We start from the raw sequence: 24,305 nt of genomic DNA, 5'->3' as shown, positions 1-24,305 counted from the left end.
GTTGAGAGTTTTACAGCGCGTTTGAACGTGCTGTAAAACGCTCAGGTGTGAACTTAGGGTTAAGGACAGCCAGGTGCTGCCAAAACCCGGACCGGCACTTAAAGTCCGGTATTTGACCTCACCTGGCTGTAAATCAGCCCAGCAGCACATGCTAGGAGGAAGATACCTGTTTCCCAGACAAAACCTCTCACTGTGTCACAATAGGCAGTCTGACCATCATCATGCTGTAGAGCATAAGTAGCTGAGCAAGTTGATATATAGTTAAGATGAGCAAACTTCTGTTTTCAAGTTCGGGTTATCTAAGAATCCTATTATGGATTCCGCTGCCACAGACCATAAAATTAATTATTTGACGACACGCACCAAGGAAGCCTATAAGAGGTATTCTGTATTACATTCCGTCATAATAGAAGAATATGGCCAGCATAGACTACCATTATGACGGAAAGCCTCTTATAGGCTTCCGTGGTGCATGCCGTCATAGAATCCCGTTATAGTCCGTGGTAGCGGAATCCATAACTGGATTCTTAGATAAACTGAACATGTACGCCAAACCTGAAAACGCAAGTTTGCTCAACGCTATATATAGTTTTATGGGGAAAATATCCAGCAAAGCTGTATTTTAATGTATTCATTTATATATTTCATTTTGTGTTGTATTTTGCAGTATCAAGTTGGTCAGCTTTATTCAGTGGCAGAAGCCAGCAAAAATGAGACAGGAGGCGGTGAAGGAATTGAAGTTTTAAAAAATGAACCATATGAAAAAGATGGAGAAAAAGGCCAGTATACACATAAAATCTACCATCTGAAAAGGTAATCCCTGGTGCTCAGTCTTAGAAAAATAGAAGTTCACAATTGCATGGTTACTGCCTTGTTTACATTTTTAAAAGTACCTCTGATTATGAGCAACTTTCTAGAATTCCATAGTACAAGCAAAGGTTAGAAATGTAATATAGCATGTTTTAGGTAAAAGCCTCTTTCTCCACTTATCAGGCTCCTTTCTCCTTGTGTTTTAAAGAGTCTTTCACCTAATCTGAGCGTTTTAGACCGCTCAGATCAGGTTATAGACTCTTTAACCCTCATTACGATCATACCTTTCTCTTATGTGTCCCTCGACCAGATAATGAAAATAACACTTTTTAAACTTATGCAAATTACCTTCTGAAGGTGCCCAGGGGCGGCGTTACTGGGCGATGTGCCCAGAAAAACACACCTCCAGCCGGCGGACGTCACGAGCGGCACCAGAGGACGGCGGGCTGGGAACTGGCCCGCACCTGCGCACTGCTCTGCCCATTATGGGCAGATGAACAGCTTTTCATATTGCGCATGCGCCGGCCAACTAAAGACAGCCGGCCGGCGCATGCGCAATATGAAAGGATGTCCTTTCCCGTGTGAAAGAGGCCTAAGGCAGTGTTTCTATGAATCTATCACTGGGGTAAGATAGAAAACTTACAAGAACCTTCAGCACTTCGACTCCATTCTCGCCTCTCTGGAGATGGATTTTATATGTGAATTCGGAGTGACTGAACAGGGCAGGAGATGGGGGAGGGGCAGATTGGAGTTCGATAAGTAGAGAGAGAACCATTTTCTCTGTTAGATATAGTAGACAGTTATGTTTTCTTAGCTTTTGTTCGATTGATTTATCATAAAGTGTTTAAGTGGAAATACACGTGAAATGATGAAATAGATATTCTGGTTTTATTACACTTACTTCTATAGAGCACAGGACATTATACAATGTTTACTAATATACCTGTTTTTAAAATTCTGCTTGCAGACATTACATCTGCACAGTAGTGGTTTGGCCCGTGTGTGTGTGTGTGTAAGATGAATAGGACTAGACATGGTGTCATGTGAGCTCTGGCATTCAGTCATCAGCTCAGGTATACAAAGGTGAATATTAGTAGGAGTATATTCAGCATCACTACCTCGGCATTGTCTGTTGGTGTTTTGTATTACACTTTATTTACAACACTAGACATTAAGCCCGTTACAATAACAGTAGTGCATAAACATTAGTAGGAACAGTCAATATTAAATAGCAAGGGAATTTGACCACATTGTAGTTCTTGTTTTTATTTTTGTTTAATATTTTGTCAAGAAGTCAAATTTAAAATAATAAAAATAAAATGGAAATGTATATATCACAATACAGTAAGTATAATTATTATTGCCCTAGTGAAAAACTCTGCAACAATCTGCAATATACAATATCTGAAGCAGATATTCAGGAAAAATTTATTTTTTATTGTCTTGAAATTTTTCAAAAAAATTTCTTTATAGACAACATTTCTTGTAAATATTCTGTCTGAATTTGGCAACAGTTTGCCTTGTTTGACGCTCATTTTCCTTTTCTTTAAGGCCAAATGCACGGCGCCATTGGTTGCTATGACGCCGTGCGCTCCCTGCTGTCGCCACAGTACAGTAATACACTGGTATGGATCATACCAGTGTATTACTGTATTCGGCAGCAAGGAGCGCACGGCGTCATAGCAACCAATGACGCGGTGCGCTCCTGCTCTCAGCAGGAATCCAGGCCGCGGTTCCACGGACCGCTCATGGCCGTGTGCATTCGGCCTAATTGTTCTACTTGCTCGTTTTTGTCTTTCTCTTACAGATTGTTTTTTACGCGCATTTTCCAGTTCTTGTTTAGATCTATTTCCTCTTCTGAGTCTTTCTTTTTTAGCATTTTTGAGACGCGCTATATATATATATATATATATATATATATATATATATTATTATTTTTTCTTGATCTATTTGCTCGTTTTTCTCTTTGTTTTTCAGCCTTTCTTTTTTTGACGTTTACTTGCTGAGCTGACCGTTTCTCCAGGAGAAGTTGCTTATGTAGGATTTCATTGTCTGTGTCTTTTGTCCTACTTGACATGTCCTTTTTTTGGGGGTGACATATAGTTAGTAGAACGTCCCAGTAATATAGGCTTGTACTTTTGTAATATTTTCTGTTACTGTAATACTGGCTTATATGTGGCTGTAATATGCGTCACTGGCACTGACTGGTTGGTGGTGCTGAGACTGTTAGCACTGTGGTGGCACTGACTGGTGGCTGATGCTTGTGACACTGAGTGGTGTTTGAGATGGCTGGCACTGAGACTGGCGGCGCCGAGAGGGCTGGCACTGAGACTGGCAAGCTGTTATTCTATTGGCAACCGCGTAGCGCATGTGCATTTAGCTTCGGCGCACGGGCACATCGGTGGCACAGAGGGCTTTTATTATATAGGAGATGACCTCACACGTTACAGCTGACGTAGAAGCAGACAGCCATGTGAATACACACAGTGATGTAATAACCTCAATAAAAATCCTTATCCCACCACTACCCCTATGTAATTATGACACGGCCGTGTCCTGTGTTCAGAAGCACATGTATGTCATATGTAACACTGTTTACTGAATGCCAGTAGTCACATGACGGCAGGAGTATCACATGTCTGATGCCATGTATGCATTGCACAGTACTAATCCATGGACTTTAGCATTCTGCTGTGAATGTAGGGGGTCGACTGCCTTAGGCCTCTTTCACATTTGCGTTGTCCGGATCCGGCATGTACTCCACTTGCCGGAATTACACGCCAGATCCGGAAAAACGCAAGTGTACTGAAAGCATTTGAAGACGGATCCGTCTTCAAAATGCTTTCAGTGTTACTATGGCAGCCAGGACGCTATTAAAGTCCTGGTTGCCATAGTGGGAGCGGGGGAGCAGTATACTTACAGTCCGTGCGGCTCCCGGGGCGCTCCAGAATGACGTCAGAGCGCCCCATGCGCATGGATGACGTGCCATGCAATCACGTGATCCATGCGCTTGGGGCTCTCTGACGTCACTCTGGAGCGCCGCGGGAGCCGCACGAATGGTAAGTATACTGCTCCCCACTACACTTTACCATGGCTGCCAGGACTTTAGCGTCCCGGCAGCCATGGTAACCATTCAAAAAAAGCTAAACGTCGGATCCGGCAATGCGCCGCAACGACGTTTAGCTTAAGGCCGGATCCGGATCAATGCCTTTCAATGGGCATTCATTCCGGATCCGGCCTTGCGGCAAGTCTTCAGGATTTTTGGCCGGAGCAAAAAGCGCAGCATGCTGCGGTATTTTCTCCGGCCAAAAAACGTTCCGGTCCGGAACTGAAGACATCCTGATGCATCCTGAACGGATTTCACTCCATTCAGAATGCATTAGGATAAAACTGATCAGGATTCTTCTGGCATAGAGCCCCGACGACGGAACTCTATGCCGGAAGACAAGAACGCAAGTGTGAAAGAGCCCTAATATAAGAAAGTATACAATATATTAGAAAATGGTGTAAACAAAGCCATAAAAAATAAAACTGAAATACCCCTTTAAGTTATACACTTATTGTGTGGGAATATTTCTTAGTTTATCGAAGTGTAAAGCAAATGACCAAGATGTTCTTCTCATCTGATGAGAAATTAATGCTAACGGTTTGATTAGAAATATTCACCATGCACTGCTAGAATTTATTCTGTACATTCATGTTTGGACTCCAATAGAGGCAGGTGACTTTACCTGACTGTAATATGCAAAAGAACCATGGAGCCCCAGTTCTGGTTCTTCTACACAGGGAAAGCCAGATATCTCTCCAAGGAAGGACAACCACACAAAGGGGTGTCCCCATTATAGCGATCACCATATTAAGTGGCCCCTAGTTCTGTTATAAACCTTAAGGATGTGACCGGGGAAGACCTGTAGCGCTTTTCAGATTACTTTTTCTTCTGAGTGCCCCACCCCCCTGTTCCTGCGCCATTAGTGGCTTTCTCTTTTGGCTCCCTGTATAGGCGGTGGTCCCAGGTGCCGATTCTCAATGGGGAGGGAACCAGAGTGCTGCCTTCACTGGAGGATGTGACAGATCCTTTTCAAAAGCATTTGCATTGGCTTTTGGTAATATATGGCTGCGAAGTAAATATTCACCCAGGCTACTTTCACACTGGCGCTTTGGCTTTCTGTTTGTGAGATCCGTTAAGGGATCTCAAAAACGGTCCAAAACGGATCAGTTTTGCCCTAATGCATTTTGAATGGAAAAGGATCCGCTCAGAATGCATCAGTTTGCCTCCGTTCCGTCTCTATTCCGCTCTGGAGGCGGACACCAAAACGCTGCCTTCAGCGTTTTGGTGTCTGTCTGACGAAACTGATTCAATGTAAGTCAACGGGGACAGATCCTTTTTCTATGACACAATAGAAAACGGATCCGTCTCCCATTGACTTTTAATGGTATGCAACACGGATCCGTCTTGGCTATGTTACAGATAATACAAACTGATCCGTTCTGAATGGATGCAGAAGGCCAGTGGTGCCCACTCTGAAGAGTGTCATCAAATGCCATACAGTCCAGATAATGACTCCAAATTCACTAGTGACATTGACAGTTGTAGGCCTATGCATGCCTCGCATGGGGAGGTATCCATAATGAGAAATGCTAGCTACATTCTGCTTAAAATGGGTGGAGACATTGGTGTAATTGATGGATTCTTTTCTCTTCCAGTAAAGTCCCCGGCTTCGTAAAGATGTTTGCTCCAGAGGGATCCTTGGTATTCCACGAGAAAGCCTGGAATGCATACCCTTACTGTAAAACAAGTAAGCCACGTTTTGTTTCTTGCACATTTTGTGGGGATTGCTAGTTTCCTTCATTTGCCGACTATGAAGTTGGATCTTCGATCAGAAGAGCTTTTTATCTGTTTATTACACTGTTCTTTGCTATAAGTTGAGACTACTTCTCCTCTATCCCAGTGGTTCGCGGCCTTTTCATGCCACATGCCTGCTAGTTATGAGAAGTTCACGCAGAGTACCCCAAGGAAGCAAACAGTGGTAAATGTTACCAAAGTAAGGTCCTTCTCACACTGCTGTGTTCTAAGCCTCTGTCCGCAGTTCCTTCAGATTTGGCAGAAAGAATAGCGCAGCACATTACAACCCATGATGATTGACTATTACTTTTTAAATGATATTCCATGCTTCCAAACATACAGAAGACTACAGAACAACTCTCCTATTCCATCAAAAAAAAAAGTCCACTTTGATATAGATGTTCTCTTCCCTCATCTTCTCCATTCAGACCAGACCGCCATAATGATGTCTTTTAGCTGCGTCTCATCTCTGCAGAGTTGAGAAGCAGTAATTCCAGGCCATCAAGTTCCAGATGAGCAGTTTTATGGACCTTTTAATCGGTGTCTTTCCTGCAGAGTTAAGTGTCCTTTGGGATCTGGACCCTGCTACTGCTTCATTTTCTGGATTTCCTGTATAATCCGTTATTTCCTTTTTTGAATTTCAGTTGTAATTTAGAAAGTTGAAACACCACTTCACTTCACGTACTGTGTTACTTCTGGTTATATAGATCCGCTTTGGTGCTGAGTTGGTTTGCCTAGTGGAGATGAGTTCTGAATGCATTAATAGCATATTATCTATTCATAGCTCAGCAGAATAACTTGGTTCTGGTTTGCCTATGCTTTAAACTATTTTAGAACTTTCCCATAAGCCTCTTATAGCAGTGAATATAGTAGTTTGGTTCTGAGGGTGCCGTAGGTGTTGTGATGTATCTGGCCCGACATCATCTTCAGTTTTCTGTTCCTATGACTCAAAAGAAAATGGAAAATAGCTGAAATGTGAACCCCACAGCATATCCCTGTAAATTTCACTGTATCACAGTACATGTTACATTTCAGAACTAGGGATGTCCTTAGTAATCTGCTTCGTCTTTGTAAGGGGGACTTGTCACCACCATAATGGCCCCTGGACCACTCTGAATACCTCAAAGCTCTGGTCATCATGCCTCCAATTATGTCTTAGTGTAGTTTGTCAGATGGATAACTTTGGAACAAAAGCCACTTTATTCCCTCTTCGTATTGTATGCAAACAAACTTTCAAGGGGAGTTGTTCTTGATACTTCAACTCAAGATTGCCGTGGTCCCATCTCGTCTCTTCACTTTTGATGGACGTCTGTGAGCTGGTGTAGTTCTGATGCCTTCTTTCTCTAACTAAGCCCACAATGGCCTAGTTTCAAAGTGGTATCGTTAGAAAGCTGAATGCAGTCTGCCGAACATGCCAGTGGTTTAGCAGCCCAAAGCAAGTGACTGATATCCTTTAGCTCTGCTTTGCAGGACCCTCAATGTATGACCCAACAGCAGGATGGAGGAAATGGTGTACAGTCTCCCCAATCTAGGAGAGGGGGTTGTATAGTGAGGTTTTTTAGGCACAATATTTTCGTATTGTATCGCTGAAACCTTTCACTATTTGGCCACTGTAAAAAAAAACAAAGGTGGGACCATGGCCTTAAGTCAGAAGGTGGTTATGTAAAATTTCATTTATTTTTATTTTATTTTTTTAGTAGGTTAATGTTGTATGTGTAATTCTATGGTGCCCATTCTCATGTCTAATCCCTCTTATTTTTCCTGCATGTTCTATCCTACTCTTGATGGATCAGTTGTAACGGTGAGTTTACAGAATTAGACTTATATAGTATTTTTTGTGGATGTTGTAACCTTTTCAAATGGAGATGTTTTTGAGTTGTTCTAGCATTCCTGTAGTTGAAGAACACCCCAAATTAAGATTTTTGGAACTCCGCTTTAAAGTGACCCTATCACTATGATAAAGCTGTATATAAAGAGAGAACGGTCAGTCACAGGCAAGGAAAGATAAAGAGTATGTGGCAGGGAAAGATGAAGGGTAGCACCCTTTGCACACATCTTCACAATCCTGGCAAATTATGCTGACTGCCACTCATTGTATTATGTACTATTTTTGTAAATTTGGCAAACCACCATGGGGAAAAAAATATGCAAAGAGAACAATTTCACTTGCGCCGTCAAAGGTAAAATAGCCAAGCCAAATATCCATCCGTAGTCAGCTATTTTGGGATGCTTGCCCCTCATGAGGACGTCGAACTGCATTCAATGAATCACACTCAGCCAGTCTGTGTCCTACTCTTGACTGATGAGGGGCAAGCACCCCAAACATCTGTCTACGGATGTATATTTGGCTTGGCTATTTTCCCTTGGTGGTGCCAACAAGATGGTCTTCTTTCCCTGGGAGATGCATTTTTTTCTCCATGGAACACTGCTAAAAAGTCTCCATACACAGGTGGTCTCTTTAAGGAGACCCAGCAACCTGCCTAGGATGTAAATCTGTCTACCGATGCTGCATACCCCTTTCTTTATATTAGCATCCATGGTGCTGAATATGCTTATTCTTCAGGAAGACATAGAGACTAATGGTTGACGGGGTTGTCCAGGTTTTAGAAAAATTGGGCTAACAGCAGGAAAGTTTAAAATGTTGTTTTTTTTTTTAAACTCACCTGTTCAATACCCCTGCAGCTCTGGTGGTCCCCTATATTTACTTTGCTACATCAATGACGTGCCATATGTGTATGTGACTGACGCACTGATGGCATGTACAAAATGAGACCGCTGAGGCCAGTAGTCTGAAGCAGTCACGTGGATGTAAGTGGTGTCATTGCTGCAGATAAGTAAACCGAGACCACCAGAGCGGCATTACAATAAAGAATTTTTTTTCATTGAAATTGGAGCGTGCTTTGCTTCTTTATACAGTGTAGGTGGGTACCTACCCTCCATCAAGCACCTCCCACACAACCCTGATCTACCTTAGGACCTATTCAGACGGCCGTAGTGCTTTGCGGATCCATGGATACCGGCCATGTGTGTTCCGCAATTTGTGGACTGCACATGGCCGCAACCATAATAGAAAATGCCTATTCTTGTCCGCGATTGCGGACAAGAATAGAACATGTTATGTCTTTTCCTCGGTACGGAATAACTGATGCGGACAGCACACGGTGCATCTTTTGAGGGCCCATAGAAATGAATGGATCCGCAGACCTTGGTGCGGATCCGTTGATACGGCCGTGTGAATGAGCCCTTATACCAGTTGAATATAATGGTAAGGTCAGATTCCAGATCTGACAATGCAGGATTCATGTAATTGTTGGACTATTGAATGCTGCCTTTATACTTGGGCTCAGAACCGACTTTCTTTCAAGTTCCTCAGAATTTTATGTGTGTTTATTATGTATTTTTGTTCTACTAGAATGAATACATGAAAGAAGACTTCTTCATTAAAATTGAGACTTGTCACAAACCAGACTTGGGGACTCAAGAAAACGTAAGTTATTTGCTTTGTACAATGGGCAAATATAGTATCTTGCCTGTTTCATAATGTCTGTACCTCACATGTAAACCATCTGTATCCAAGATGTCTATACAATGCATAAATTGCCAGAATCTGGGGGTATATATAGAAACTCTTGTCAGCTCACCTCCCACAGGTGTTGGGTCCATTAGTGTCTCCACTCTGGGTAGATTCCAAGGCAGCAAATAAGAGTCACCACCGATCCAGTTTATTTCTCAGTAAAGACCGGATTTAGGCCTGAAATGCGTCACCTAGTGAGCATTTTTTATAGCTGCCTTCATGTTTTATTTTCTGCAGATGTACTCTTCCGAAACATGATGTTAACCTGTTAATCTTCTCAAACTATAATACACTTTTAAAGGGCTTGGCCAGTTTCTCATGAATGTTTTCTCATGAATGTATTATTAAGACTACTAATGATTTGGAATTCAGGACCTTTTGAGACCTCCAGATGCGGTACTGCCCATAAAGAACCCTCTCTTTACTGGTCATATGTCACTTCTTGTCCATGTGACATTATGCCCTTACCCACATGTGCGTGTTTCAGTGTGTACTCCTATCCTTTGCTTTGTACTACGTGTTTCCAAAACCCCCTATTTGGTGCATGCGCAGTAGATGTGTCTAAGGCCCCCTGCACACGAACATGTGCTCCCCGTGGTTGTGCTGTGGGCCGCAATGCAGGAACACAGTCCGTGGGACAGCCACAGCGGATCGCTAGCCCATTTACTTGAATGTGTCCTCGATCCGGCCGTTCCGCAAAAAGATAGGGCATGTTCTATCTTTTTGCGGAGTGGAAGTACGGGACGAAACCCCACGGAAGCACCGTTCCGTACCATTCCGCATCTCCGAATTTGCGGACCCATTGAAGTGAATAGGTCCGCATCCGTGATGCGGAATGCCCACGGAACGGCACCCGGGGAGGACACGTTCGTGTGCAGGGGGCCTTAGTGCCACCATTATTTAGCTTGTGTTGTGCAAGCACTGATTTCTCTGCCCAGCATTGCACTATAAAGACTCAGGGGATTCAGTACATGCTCTGTAGAAAGCAAAGAGTTGGAGCCCCTGAGACAGGGACTTTTGAGGGTCAGGGAACCACCCATGGCATGACGTCTCATAGAGGAGAAGTGACAGTCAGGTCCATAAATATTGGGACATCAACACAATTCTAAAATTTTTGGCTCTATACACCACCACAATGGATTTGTAATGAAACTAACAAGATGTGCTTGAACTGCAGACTGTCAGCTTTAATTTGGTATTTTCATCCAAATCAGGTAAACGGTGTAGGAATTATAACAGTTTGCATATGTGCCTCCCACTTGTTAACGGACCAAAAGTAATGGGACAATTGGCTTCTCAGCTGTTCCATGGCCAGGTGTGTGTTATTACCTCATTATCCCAATTACAATGAGCAGATAAAAGGTCCAGAGTTCATTCCAAGTGTGATATTTGCATTTGGAATCTGTTGCTGTCAACTCTCAAGATGAGATCCAAAGAGCTGTCACTATTAGTAAAGCAAGCCATCATTAGGCTGAAAATACAAAACAAACCCATCAGAGAGATAGCAAAAACATTAGGCGTGGCCAAAACAACTGTTTGGAACATTCTTAAAAAGAAGGAACGCATCGGTGAGCTCATCAACACCAAAAGACGCGGATGACCACGGAAAACAACTGTGGTGGATGACCGAAGAATTCTTTCCCTGGTGGAGAGAACACCCTTCACAACAGTTGGCCAGATTAAGAACACTCTCCAGGAGGTAGGTGTATGTGTGTCAAAGTCAACAATCAAGAGAAGACTTCACCAGAGTGAATACAGAGGGTTCACCACAAGAAAAAACATTGTTGGGTCTCAAAACAGGAAGGCCAGATTAGAGTTTGCCAAACGACATCTAAAAAAGCCTTCACAGTTATGAAACAACATCCTATAGATAGATGAGACCAAGATCAACTTGTACCAGAGTGATGGGAAGAGAAGAGTATGGAGAAGGAAAGGAACTGCTCATGATCCTAAGCATACCACCTCATCAGTGAAGCATGGTGGTGGTAGTGTCAGATCTTAGAAAGGCTCAAGAAGTTGCAATATAGGTATATTAGAAATTCTTACAACTTTGCATCATATGTTAAAGGTCTTTCGGGTAGTTGGATATTGCTGACCTATTCTCAGGGCATATCATCCATTTCTGATCGGTAGGGGATCTGCTGTTTGAAAGGGCTGCGGCCTCTTCATAGTATTCCAAGGACAGTGCCAAACATGGTATAGTGGTTGTGCTTGGTATTGCAGCTCAATCCTATTCACCTGAATGGGACTGAGCTGCACAAAGGTCTTGTAACCAGCGGTTTTGAGCAGCCAATGGCAGGCGGGGATGAGCCTCCCTAGCGTCACCCGCGATTCTGTGTGAGGGGCCCAGCATATGGGGTAGCACTTTATAGTTTCGGATAACCCCTTTAACAGACTGAGGAAGAGACCACAGGGCAGTCCTGAAAAAAAAAACTTTAAGTAAATATATTTCTAAGAAAGTGTCAAATTCCGTTAGTAATGGCAGCATCTATTACCATCTAATGGTACGTATGAACCTAACTTTTGTGGTGTTATGGGCCACAAAAATCCAGATGACTGTATCTGCTATTATCTGTCATAAGCTTCTTATTTAGTTTAGTATTATGCAAATTTAGACTATTAATTATTCTCCTCGCAGGTACATTGTCTAGATCCCAACGTGTGGAAGACTGTTGAAGTGGTCCATATCGACATTGCAGATAGAAGCCAAGTAGAACCAGCAGTAAGTGATTTGCTGTAACTAATATATTAAAACTCCAGTTTCATGTGGATCAAAGAGGAGCTTGTGGACTTCAGAAGAAAAGTAAATGGTGCTTTTAAGCCTAGCATCCTAAATTCAGGTGTAATGGCAGATTGCGCTTCATTCCCAGCAGCATGTCACAGGGGTCCAGGAAGCTATGGAGTGCATATGGAGATCTTATACTATATATTAGCTTATGTGTGCTTTCTGTGACTTCATGAGATGTGGGCTCCCCCTGCCCTCCAGCCACTGATTAACAAGTGTCCCTATATGCACTACTGTCAATCAGCGTCTAGAGGGCAGGGGGAAGCATTTATCTCTTGAATCTCATCAGATTCCTCACTCCTGTGCTTGTCTGTTACTACACTATATTATTCTCTGATAGAACAGCATAAGGGATCTGACAGATTTCCGTTAAAGGGCACCTGTCTCCATGAAAATGCAAAATAGTCCCCAGGCAGCACGTTATAGACCAGGAGGAGCTGAGCAGATTGATATATAGTTTTATAGGAAAAGATTCATTATAATTTGTTCTAAATTCACTTATATTCCTACTCTTTCTGGGCTTTGACATCAAGGGGGCGGTCCTATCAGTGACTGACATCCTTCCCTCTATGTGTATACTGAGAGAGCTGTCAGTCACTGATAGGACGGTCTTCTTGACTTCACAGCCCACAATAAGCACAGATGTAAATGAACAAAATACAAGTTTTACTGAATCTTTTCCTGCTCTATAAGGCCCCTTGCAGACGAGCGTGACGGATTAGGTCCGGATGTGTTCAATTAATGTGCTATTTTGCAAGCAAGTTCACTCAGTTTTGTCTGCGATTGCGTTCAGTTTTTATCGCGTGGGAGCAATGCGCATTGATGCATTTTTCAACCGCGTGATAAACTGAAGTTTTACAAACAACATCTCTTAGCAACCCTCCGTGAAAAACGCATTACATCCGCACTTGAAAATGTGAAAAACGCAGAATATAGGACATGCTGTGATTTTTACGCAACGCACAAGTGATGCGTGAAAAAACACTCATGTACACAGACCTACTGAAGTGAATGGCTCCGGATTCAGTGCGGGCGCAATCTGTTCGCATCACGCATTGCACCCGCGCGGAATACTCTCTCATGTGAAAGGGGCCTGCAGCTCAGACACAATGTTTGATGTGACAGGTTCCTTTTAAAGAGAAATTCTCATGTCAAAGACCCCTTTTTTTTTTAAAAGGGGTTGTCTGGGTTCAGAGCTGAACTTGGACATACCCATAATTTCACCCAGGCAGCCCTGCTAATGTTGGCATCGGAGCATTTCATGCTCCGATGCTCTCCCTTGCCCTGCGCTGGATCGCACAGGGCATGGGCTCTTATTTACAATAAAACACTGCCGGGCGGAGGCTTCCAGGAGTGTCAGTGACGTCACCGGCTCTGATGGGCGGGTTTTAGCGCTGCCCTATTCGTTTTACACCGGGCTTACTGCTGGGCGGAAGCCTGGCAACCCTATGGAAAGCCCAGTTCGTCACCGGAACTCCAGAAAGTGCCTTTGCCCTGCACAATTTAGCGCAGGGCAAAAGAATATCAGAGCATGAATTGCTCCGATGCTCAAGTCGGGGGGCTGCCTGGGTGAAAATGGGGATATGTCTGCTTTCAGCTCTGAACCCGGACAACCCCTTTAATTATTGTACCATTGCGCTGTGTAATACTCTGTATCGTCATTTACTGAACTGGCCCCCACCCTCACTGTACTACCATGGGATATATAATTACATGACAGGCTCGGAGCCTTCCCTCTCGCTTTAGGGCATGATAGGTATGCCAAAACATCTGCCAACGCAAATGTTAAGCCCCTTCATTGGATTAAAAGTTAAGGGTAAAGGACTTGTTTGACCATCCATAACCCCCTTCGTGGTCGAGAATTGTATGACATGGTGTCTGAGATGACAGTCATATGCTCTTATAATACGGGTTGAGCGAGTTGGGTTTGGATTGCTGTATCTGAACCTGATTATTTTTTTTTTTTTAAACTACGTTAAGAAGTCCTACTGTAAAATTGCTTTGTTAATGAGGCACAAAGCCAAGTTCGGCTTAGGATTTTAACAGCAATCCGAACCTGATTCACTGAACCCTACTTATAATGCATGAGATGAGGAAGGAATAACATAAGTTGCTGCTTTTCTCCACCGGTCGCACTCGGAAGCTGAGGGTCATTTTACTTCTTTCCTTACACTTAGGAGGGTTTCTCCTCCATGAACGTATTAGGGCGCATTCACACTGCAGTGTATTTTTGCCATGTGTACCAAGATTTCTCCCGCTCAAATGTATCCTTAGGCCTCCATTCATGCGAAAGAGGCCTAAAGTGTCTTTTAACCTCTGCCGGGCCAGTATATGTCAGTGTATTTTTATTTATTTCTTTGCCCTATAGAATAGTCAGCTACACTATTCCATACATAGGCAGCCAGTAAGAAATGCGTATACCCGTATTCATTAGTTTTTTAACATGGGTATTATGGGCGATTTATATGCCTCTGTATACCTATACTGTGCTGTATGTCAGAGGAACACGCCAGGAAATCTTCATGACGTGTACCTTCGACATGCACAGAAAACGCAGTGTGAATGCGCCCTTTGAATACTGCCTAGCCCAGCAAGAAGATCCTGAATTCAAGCTTCTGAGGAGTAACAGGATTGTAGATGGCAGGGACTCAGCGCTCGCTTCTTATCACGGAGTGCTTTGAGATGAGGAGGGCAGCTGAGAAGTGTGTGTGGCACTAGAGGGCACAGGACAAGGAGATGACGGCCTCCCAACAGTCAGTAATGTCACCTGGTTTGTATGGCATTTATCCGCATGATGTTAGATATTCATATAAAAGGAGTTAGTATGCTTGAGAAATCAATGCTCATCAGATTCCTCTAAGGGGAGACTGTGGAGGACATGGGTGGAAAAAAGATCTATATATATTTCCATGTACTTCCGGTTAGGCCTCATGCACACGGCCGTTGTTTTGGGCCACATCTGAGCTGCTGTTTTGACGGCTCGGATGCGGACTCATTCACTTCAATGGGGCCGCAAAAGATGTTGACGGCACTTCGTGTGCTGTCCGCATCCGCTGCTCCGATCCGTGGCCGTTCTAAAAAAATATAACATGTCCTATGCTTGTCCGCGCTTTGTGGACATGAATAGGCATTTGCGGAACACGCACGGACGCCATCCGTGTTTTGCGGACTGCAAAACACACCCCGGTCGTGTGCACGAGGCCTTAACCTGAGAATGCTTGGTCAGGCTTGTGGTAGCAGCCTGTGTGCAGCGCTCTGGAATGTGTCCGCTCCTTATAACCAATGGAAAATAAAATAAATCTATTTTCCTTTTGCCTCCTGTTTTCCTCCTTTCAAAGAAATAGTTATGGATGCTGGTAGAGTGGCAAACGAGGGAGAAAATGCTGCATAGTAAGTGTGCACAGGTATTCCCTGAACTGTCTAAAGAGGTCCAATGCCTTGTTATCACCACTAGTGATAAGGCACTGGTAACGTTTGGTCTGCAGAAGGGCTAAAGAGCAGGTGCTTTTTTTTTTCTCCCATCGGACTCCTGTGCTGGCCTCTGGTGGCCAAGATGAGAACTGCAGTTTTCATAAATTAAATGACATTTTTAAGCCTGTGTTGTGTAAAAAATGATTAAAATAGTTCCTATCCCATGTAAGTCTCCAAGATTAGCCAGGTACAGTACAAAACTATATTCCTGAAAATCGCACTAGCGGCAAGGAACTCCGGCAGGCTGTTCCGGCGGGTGAACAGCCTGTCGAATCCGCGTGCCCCCGGACTATCACGTTCCGGCGGAAGCACGGCAAACATGCTGAGAGGCGGCTGGAAAGAAACTGACATGTCTGCATTAACATCAAAGGCTAGTGTCCCCAATGATGTTAATCAGTAGTTTGTGTATAATAGAAAGGAAATGGCCGACCTTTCCAGTGAGAAGGCACATCAGTACAGTACTAATCCAGTTTTACTAGATGGTATGTTGGGTAAGGTTAGTTTCACATCTCTGGCAGCCAGTTCTAGCAAAGAATGCCGGGAATCGGCTGGACACAAACCGCAGCGGTTTCTGTCCGTCCGTTTCTCAACATATTCGCCATATTTCTTCTGGATCTCCGCTGGACCCCATTATAGTTTAGAGGTGGGGGGCTTTCCATTTGCATCCGGCAGTGCTGGATCTGGAGAATTCTGGCAGGGTTACATGATACTTTCAGCTGATATGCATATGTCTGTTTCTGCACCTAAATCCTCTATCTCAGAGGAAACCTAGTTGTTCCCCATCAATAGTGTTGTAAAAGACCTGTTCAGCATATAGGTAAGCCTTCAGGAGTCTGCATGTGCTTGTAAAGCGGCTCCTTCTGCTGGCACAGTTCACATGGCTCCAGGATCCTGCGCGCACACTAAGGGGATGGACTGTTTTTAAAATGATCAGGGAAGCAGACAGGTTTATAAAAGAAAAAAAGCTTAGACTCTTGTCAACATAGAAATCCCCTTTAAAGAGGTTATCTCATCTCTGACATTGATGGTATATCCCTAGGATATGCCACAAGTGTCAGATAGGTGCAGGTCCCACCTTTTGGGAACCGCTTCTGTCTCCAGAACGGGGCCCCTGAAGTGAGCTTACACCCTTCTAAAAATAGCCAAGCACTGGCTCAGATATTTGTCAGTTCCCTAGCAGTGAATGGAGCAGTGGTCTCGCATTTACCCCTATTAACCAAAAACAGAAGAGTGCGCTCACTCAGCTATTTCCGAACTCCAATAGCCGTGAATGGAGAGCATGCTGCATATTCACTTCGGGAGCCCCGTTCTGGAGATATAAACACCAAACCTATATCCCCTGCTATGGTAACATTAAGGCCTCATGCACACAACCTTATGTATTTTGTGGTCCGCAAAAAATACGGATGATGTCCGTGTGCATTACATATTTTGCGGAACGGAACAGCTGGCCCCTAATAGAACAGTACTATACTTGTCCGTAATGTGGACAATAATAAGACATGTCCTATTTTTTTGCGGAACGGAAATACTGACATATGGAAACGGAATGCACACGGACCTATTGAAATGAATGGTTCTGCATACAGTCCGCGAAAAAAAATGGACTGACACGGAAAGAAAATACGTTTGTGTGCATGAGCCCTAACCCATATACATAAGACTGCAAAACCAATAGAAGTATATGTGGTTCAATATAATATATCGCCCAATAATCACACTTTCATCATGATTGTACCACAACATTTTTATCTAACATATATTAGCAACACGATTGGCATACACAAACTGATTAAAAAGGTTAAAAACAACACAGTAGTGGTGGCTGGACAGCGGGATAGAAATGGTAAAGTGCAAGAAACAATAGGATGGTAGTCCAAACACAGCCTAATAGTACAGCTCTGAAAATACATCAGTCGTACTGGGTATACTGAAAACATGTATAGAGTATAATACAAAATATATAAGCAAATAATGAATAATGCCAGCCTCGGGTTAGACCACCACGCCTATACATCTTGGTTGGTTTTATTAATTATTTGCTTATATATTTTGTATTCTACTTTATTCATTTTTTTTTTCAGTATACCCAGTATGACTAATGTATTTTCAGAGCTGTACTGCTAGGCTATTGTGTTTAGATCCTATTATTTCTTCCACTTTCACTTTACTATTTTAATCAAAACTGGTGTGATAGATGTTACAGAATAAGGACCTGAAGGGTCTGACAGACATTTACATATAGATACCATCGCCTATAGCAACCAATCAAATGACACCTTTTATATTTCAGAGCTCTTTGGGAAAATTAGCCAGTTTACTTTTACACCAGTTTTGATAAATCTCCCCCTTTGACTGCTACTGACACAAGTTATGAGGACATGTCACCATTGGACTACACACTTTCCAGAACTATTTGGAAATCTGCGGACTATAAACGAGGCTGGATGCCCAGTCCCAACACATCATGATGGACGTATTCCTATTTCAGACCCTGCAGGCTAAATGAAACATGTCTCTGTGCCAGGGAGACCTAATATGGTAGACTGATTATTATTATATATATATATATATTGTATTTATTTATTTTTTCTAGCCCTTTTCTCTGCTTTGCTTTCCTGAGCAGCTCTCTCTTAGCCAGCAGTGTGACATGTCTGCATTTCCTAATGAGTTGTTTCCTTTGCTCGGGCCCTCCACGGACAGGGGACGTTCTCATCTCTTCTGACATCCTAGCCTGTTGCCTTTTTAACCTACTTCAGGAGCTCAAACAGTTTGTACTGTGCAGTGATATGTGGCGGAGGCTCTGGTTTGAGGGTTGCAGAAACTGCGCAGCAGAATTTGGCCTCCAGTAATCCTGAGAGCCGCAGACTGGAGTGGGTTCCAGCTGTCATCCCCCAGAGTGTCCCAGCTAACCTAATGAGATGAGAAGTCTACAGCTGGTGGCAACCAGCACAAACCACCAGCCAAAGGCTGGCCTCCAGTGGCTCCGCTGCCTCGTGGGATCTCGAAGGAGATGGCACGCCAACTATGCCAGAAGGCTGTCTCCTTCAACACTACTGCTCATTTGGGAGCTGTGCATTGGGTTTCCTGTCATGTATCATACAGTGCTTTTTTCTCTTTTCTTCAGCTTTTTTTTTTTTTTTTGCAAACTAAATGGAAATAAGTGCATTATTGCTATGGAGTTCTCAGTGAAGTGGATTGGTTGTCGGAGGAAACTGCCCACCAGTGATGGCACCAGTATTATGGCTCCTGGGATGTAGGCTTTATATTGATTTCTGCCATTTAAGTCCATTTAATTCATAAGGATCTGTTACATCTCCTGACATGTCTGTTTTAGAAAGTAATTGTATTCCCCATAGCAATTCTGCAGCATCCTTCCAATCCCTCTGTTGTTCCTACCACCAATTTGTTTCTCCCCCTTTTATTTATTTTATTCCAAATCAATACATACATTTATGATCACTAAATACGTTTCTAATCCCAGCCTATCACATCCCCAGTGGGTGGGGTTGGGGGTGGGGGGTTCCCCACGAAAAAGGAGAGAGAAAGAAAAAAAACGCCTAATCTACTACAGGTGTATGAATGCATTGTCACTGCACACCGACAGTGTCCAGTCAGTGCTGCCAGTGTCAGGTGGAGTAGGGATACTCCCCTTGTCATGGGGGGAAATGGTTCCGTCCAATTGTTAATGCGTTCATACGTTTCTAGTAGGAATAAGAGAGATGCAACAATGCACAATTTAATAATTCTCAGTCTTTCAGCTAACATCGGGACCTGGTGTTTTTTTTTCTTAAGCAAAAATAATGCATCAAAGAACACCTGTGCAACAAACGCTACAAAAAATACAAAAGTTCTTAAAACTGCAAAAAAAATACCTATGTGTGAACAAAGCCCTACAGTGTATTATCATCCTTAAATGTGTTAATACAAAAGCCTAACCATAACTCCCCATTTACAGTAAATCCCCCACCATTTCAGTGCTGCTTTGGTGGTCCCTCTAGCATCTCTTCCGCTTCAGAAAAGAATCCTGCATGTACGGCATGTGTCTGATGAGGCCAGTGATTGGCTGTAGCGGTCACATACATGTTATGGCACGCTAAGTCAACAAGACCACCAGGGATTTCATAGGTTAATAATGGTTATTTTTTAATTTATCACATTTTCTGCTTTTAGGACACATGATAGTGGTACTGTACTGTCGGATATTACATGCATATACTGTTTGTGTGTTGCAGGATTACAAAGCCGATGAAGATCCAGCAATATTTGAATCCTTCAAAACAAATCGGGGACCTCTGGGACCTAATTGGAAGGTAAACTGATTTATAATAGGTTAGTCTACACATATGAGCACTTCTAAGGCTATTTTCACATACGCGTTAAAGGCATCCGGCAGAGGAACAGCCTGCTGAGTGCATATCCAGATGGGAATGGAGCATCACCACACCCCATTGACTATAATGGGACCCGGCTGAGATCTGGTCGGTTTCTGGCATGAGTGCCAGCATTCGGCTGGACAAAAAAGCGGTGCTTGCGCTAGTTTTTTTCTGGCTGAATCTTAGAACTCATGCCGGAAACCGTCTGGATCCCCTCAAAGTCCCATTAAAGTCAGTGGGCTCCAACTGAATGGCAGTATCCGGCTGTGCTGGATATGATGAACTTCTGCCAAAACAGCCTGCCGGATAGCTTTAAAGGGATTGTCTCATCATGGACAATGGGGGCATATCGCTAGGATATTGCCCCTATTGTCATAGGTGCGGGTCCAACTGCTGGGACCCGCACCTATATCAAGAACGGAGCCCCAAAAGGTGGTGGCTGGAGGACTCCGGTCTGGCCACCACCAAGCTGGCTCCCCATAGAAGTGAAATGGAGTGTATTGCGCATGCGCGGCCCATGCTCCTATTCATTTCTATGGGGCCAACGGAAATGGTGCTCGGCTATTTTCGCCGGCCCCATAGAAAATGAATGGAGGGCACATGCACAGTGAGCCCTCCTTCACTTGTGTGGCTCTGTTCTTGATATAGATGCAGGTCCCAGCGTTGGGACCCGCACCTATAAGACAATGGGGGGTTATCCTAGCGATATGCCCCCCATTGTCCATGATGAGACAACCCCTTTAAAGGGCATCTGTCAGCAGATTTGTACCTTTGAAACTGGCTGACCTGTTGCAGCTGGAGGCATCTGTGTTGGTCCCATGTTCATACGTGCCCGCATTACTGAGAGAAAAGTTATCATATATGCAAATAAGTCTCTAGGAGTAATGGCAACGCCCCTGTTGCTCCTAGAGACTTGGCTCTCTGCAGCTGCGCCCTCTGCTCTTTGACAGGGTCAGGCAGTATAAACGTTATCACACCTGTCCATGACTTCTCCTAAAATCGTGCAAAGGACGCAGCAGTTTCAGAGAGAGCTGAGCCTCTAGGTGTAACTGGAACGCCTCCATTGCTTCTAGAGGCTTATTTGCATATATTAAAACTTTATTTTTTTCTCAGCAATGCGGGGACATATGAACCTGGGACCAACACAGATGCCGTTAGCTGCCAACGCACATGTAACAGGTCAGCCAGTTTCATAGGTACAGATCTGCCCTTTAACGCATATATGAAACTGTTGTGATGCCCATTTTTATTTTATTATAAAAGGTTTTCTCGTTGTAACAACCTCAGCCATGTCAATCAATCGAATCTTTATAATAATAATAATTTACCGATAATTTGCACCAGTAAGGGTTTGGCCTTTGGGGATTCCCATGCATGTCCTTAATGAACGCATCGTAAAACTAGCAATGAATGACTATTTGTGGTCAATCTCCCCAATGGAATCAATGGAAGTTGTTCTAAATATCTCTTGACTGGTAGTTGGGGGGCGAGTCACAGTACAGTTAGAATTCTAGTTTTTACATGTATAGGAAATCTGTACAGTGCACAATTTCTTGTATAAAACTAGGGAAGGCCAATCTGGTCTCTTTCCCGTTTCAGCTTTCTTTTAAAGGGGTGTATCCATCTCGAACTTTATTGCTACGGTATGCCGTCCGTTCTGTAGATAGGTTCAGGCCCTGGGACCTGCACCTATCTGGCATTGATGGTATATCTTAGCGATATGCCACAGAGTCCTGAGATGGGAATACCTCTTTAAGGTGACCATACATATTGGATGAATGTTGGGAAAAAGTCCTATGGTATCTATAAACTTTTGATAATTTGACCTCCAGGAGATAGGGCTGCCAGTGGTGTCTAACAGCAGCTTATCCCTGGCAGTCTGCTTGCTTGGCCAGTCCAAGGGAATCAGGGCAGATGCCCATGGCTGAACAACCTCTGTTTTGTGTATAAAGCTCAGCTTTGGAAAAGTGAGCACTACACAAACCCTATGGTTTACACTGAAGCATTTTGCATTACCTTCTTTGGCCACCAGATGGCATAGCACTAACTTTGAGATCTGCCTTACATACATGGCGAACATCTTTAATTTGCTCTTTCTTTCTTCTAGTTCCGCTATCTGTGATTATAATATAGTCAAAGTGTCCCATTCTCCCCATATAGCTATTTGATGGTTTTGTTAGGGCTTAATAGCAGAGACAATCACTGAGGAAGAGGTTCACAACCTTTGGCGGAGCAGGTTTTATTCAGGGTTTAGGTTACTGAGTAGTTTGAATACTGATTACCTAGCCTTAGCCCCCCTTCCCCCCGCCCACAAAAAAGAACAGCTTTTTATAGACGTTGCAATGAGATATGGCTTACTTGCAGCTCAGTCCCATTGAAGTGAGCTGCCATACAAAGCACAGGCTCTATACAGTTTATGCTGCTGTACTTGGGCTGCAGAACCCTTTCAAACAGCTGATCAGTGGGGGCTCCAGCAGTCAGATGGCCAGCGATCTCATATTGATGACCTATCCTGAAGCTAGGCCATCAGTATTGTACTCCTAGAAGACCCCTTTAACCTTGCCAAGCTATATATATTTTGATAAAATTTAATGAAAAACAATATCTTTTCATCTACAGAAAGAACTGGCAAATGCAAAGGACTGTCCACGAATGTGTGCTTACAAACTAGTCACTATTAAGTTTAGATGGTGGGGACTTCAAAATAAAGTAGAAAATTTTATTCAGAAGGTAAGACTCTCTCTAGGTGACCACAAAAGACTATTTTTGTAAATTCCTAACCTCTATAATATCACTTTTTTGGAGTTTTGTTCCTACAGAAAATGTATGCAGAGTTGTACTCATTGCTTTTTTTATGCTGTGACAATTTTTGACCATTATGATTTTTGGTGTTTGTCAAATACCAGTTATGTTTTATCCTTCAGTCCAAGTATCATTCATGGGGCTCATGCACACGAACGAGTGCCGCCTGTTCTGTGCAGTGGGGTTCGCAAATTGCAGACCCATTAAACTTGAGTGGGTCTAGGTTTCATTTTTTTGGAGAGAAAACCATAGAAGCGTTTCGTGCCTCTTGCAGACCAATTCAAGTGAATGGGTTCGTGTCCGTGATGCAGTGCACAAACGGCCGGTGCCCGTATATCGCTGACCTGTTTGAAGGACGCAATACGGGCATCGGCAGACAACGGTTGTGTACATGAGTCCATACTGTGCAGTATAAGTACTTCCTCGTTCCTAATCAGTGTCCAGCCCTAATGGGTCTGGCAGCAGTTGGTTTCTTCTCACCTTCCTGTGGCAGCAAATATGTATTGTTGGCTGTTTGTCTGTAACATTATATAAAACTATTGAGAAATACAGTGGTTGACTTGGTCTTAGGATCCATTTAGATGTCTGCAAGTGTTTTGCGGATCCGCAAAACACTGATACCGGCCATGTGTATTTTGCAGACCGCACATGGCCGGCCCTGTGATAGAAATGCCTATTCTTGTCAGCGATTGCGGGCAAGAATAGGACATGCTCCATCTTTTTTGCGAGGCTATGGAACAGAAATACTGGTGCGGAGAGCACAAGGTGTGCTGTCCGCATCTTTTGCGGCCCCATTGAAATGAATGGGTCCGCACCCATCCCGCAAAATTGTGGAACTGATGCGGACCCTGAACTACAGACGTCTGAATGGATGGGACAGGTTCCTTTTGGAGGGGTTGTCAAAGAACGACAGCTTATCGCCTTTCAACAGGATAGATGACTATCTGATTGTGTGGGGACCCTTACAATCCCAAAACCAAGAGTGCTATGCCCCTTGTTTGAATAGTGGGCAAGCTCACTGTCACTCCATGCGAACTGTATTGCGTTCTTTTGGAGATAGCCAAGCACTTTGATGTCTTCAGCAATTCACAAGGCTGTCAATATAGGGTCACTGTGCATGCTTGAGCATCACTCCATTCAAAAAGGTGACACGGAACCCCTGTATGATCGGTGGAGGTACACCAATCAGACACATCACCAGTCCCGTGGATAGGTGTAAAGCTGTCATTTTTGGACATGTCTCAAGAATCTATTGTCTGGGTCTTGCCAGATACTTGCCTAAGGCCTACCTAGGAGTGATAGCTGACTGGTTCTAAAATTAGAGAACGCTGCATTCTGTGAACCTGATTTTGACTTTATGGGATTTTTTTTTTTTTTTTTAAGCAAGAAAAACGAATATTTACGAACTTTCATCGTCAGTTGTTCTGCTGGATTGACAAATGGATTGACCTAACAATGGAAGACATCAGGCGAATGGAGGATGAAACACAGAAAGAGTTAGAAGCGGTGAGAATATTTCTATGAATATTTCTGTATTTTTATTCGGCAGTATTTTCTTTCCAGTGCACACCAGGAATGCTGGAAAACCATGGGGAAGTGGTTTCGTTCTTAATGGGGCTGTACTATTCTTAACCTTTGGAAGAT

General features: G+C 43.5%; 1 protein-coding gene across 3 annotated transcripts in view; it reads left to right on the top strand.

Moving 5' to 3' along the window:
- Positions 1–24,305, top strand: part of PITPNB (phosphatidylinositol transfer protein beta) — a 56,934-nt gene that overhangs the window by 27,404 nt on the left and 5,225 nt on the right. For all 3 annotated transcript variants that reach the window (XM_044275395.1, XM_044275398.1, XM_044275396.1), the window contains exons 3-10: positions 668–813; positions 5,515–5,606; positions 7,447–7,454; positions 9,066–9,140; positions 11,866–11,949; positions 19,719–19,796; positions 22,479–22,589; positions 24,045–24,167. In XM_044275395.1, coding sequence (XP_044131330.1) covers positions 668–813; positions 5,515–5,606; positions 7,447–7,454; positions 9,066–9,140; positions 11,866–11,949; positions 19,719–19,796; positions 22,479–22,589; positions 24,045–24,167 — 717 coding nt within the window. The remainder of the gene's footprint in view (positions 1–667; positions 814–5,514; positions 5,607–7,446; positions 7,455–9,065; positions 9,141–11,865; positions 11,950–19,718; positions 19,797–22,478; positions 22,590–24,044; positions 24,168–24,305) is intronic.

Source organism: Bufo gargarizans, chromosome 1 (genome assembly GCF_014858855.1).
Source record: "Bufo gargarizans isolate SCDJY-AF-19 chromosome 1, ASM1485885v1, whole genome shotgun sequence".
NCBI classification, from domain to species: domain Eukaryota; kingdom Metazoa; phylum Chordata; class Amphibia; order Anura; family Bufonidae; genus Bufo; species Bufo gargarizans.
Note: the sequence above shows the minus strand (reverse complement) of the source record. Positions and strands in the feature narration are given on the sequence as shown.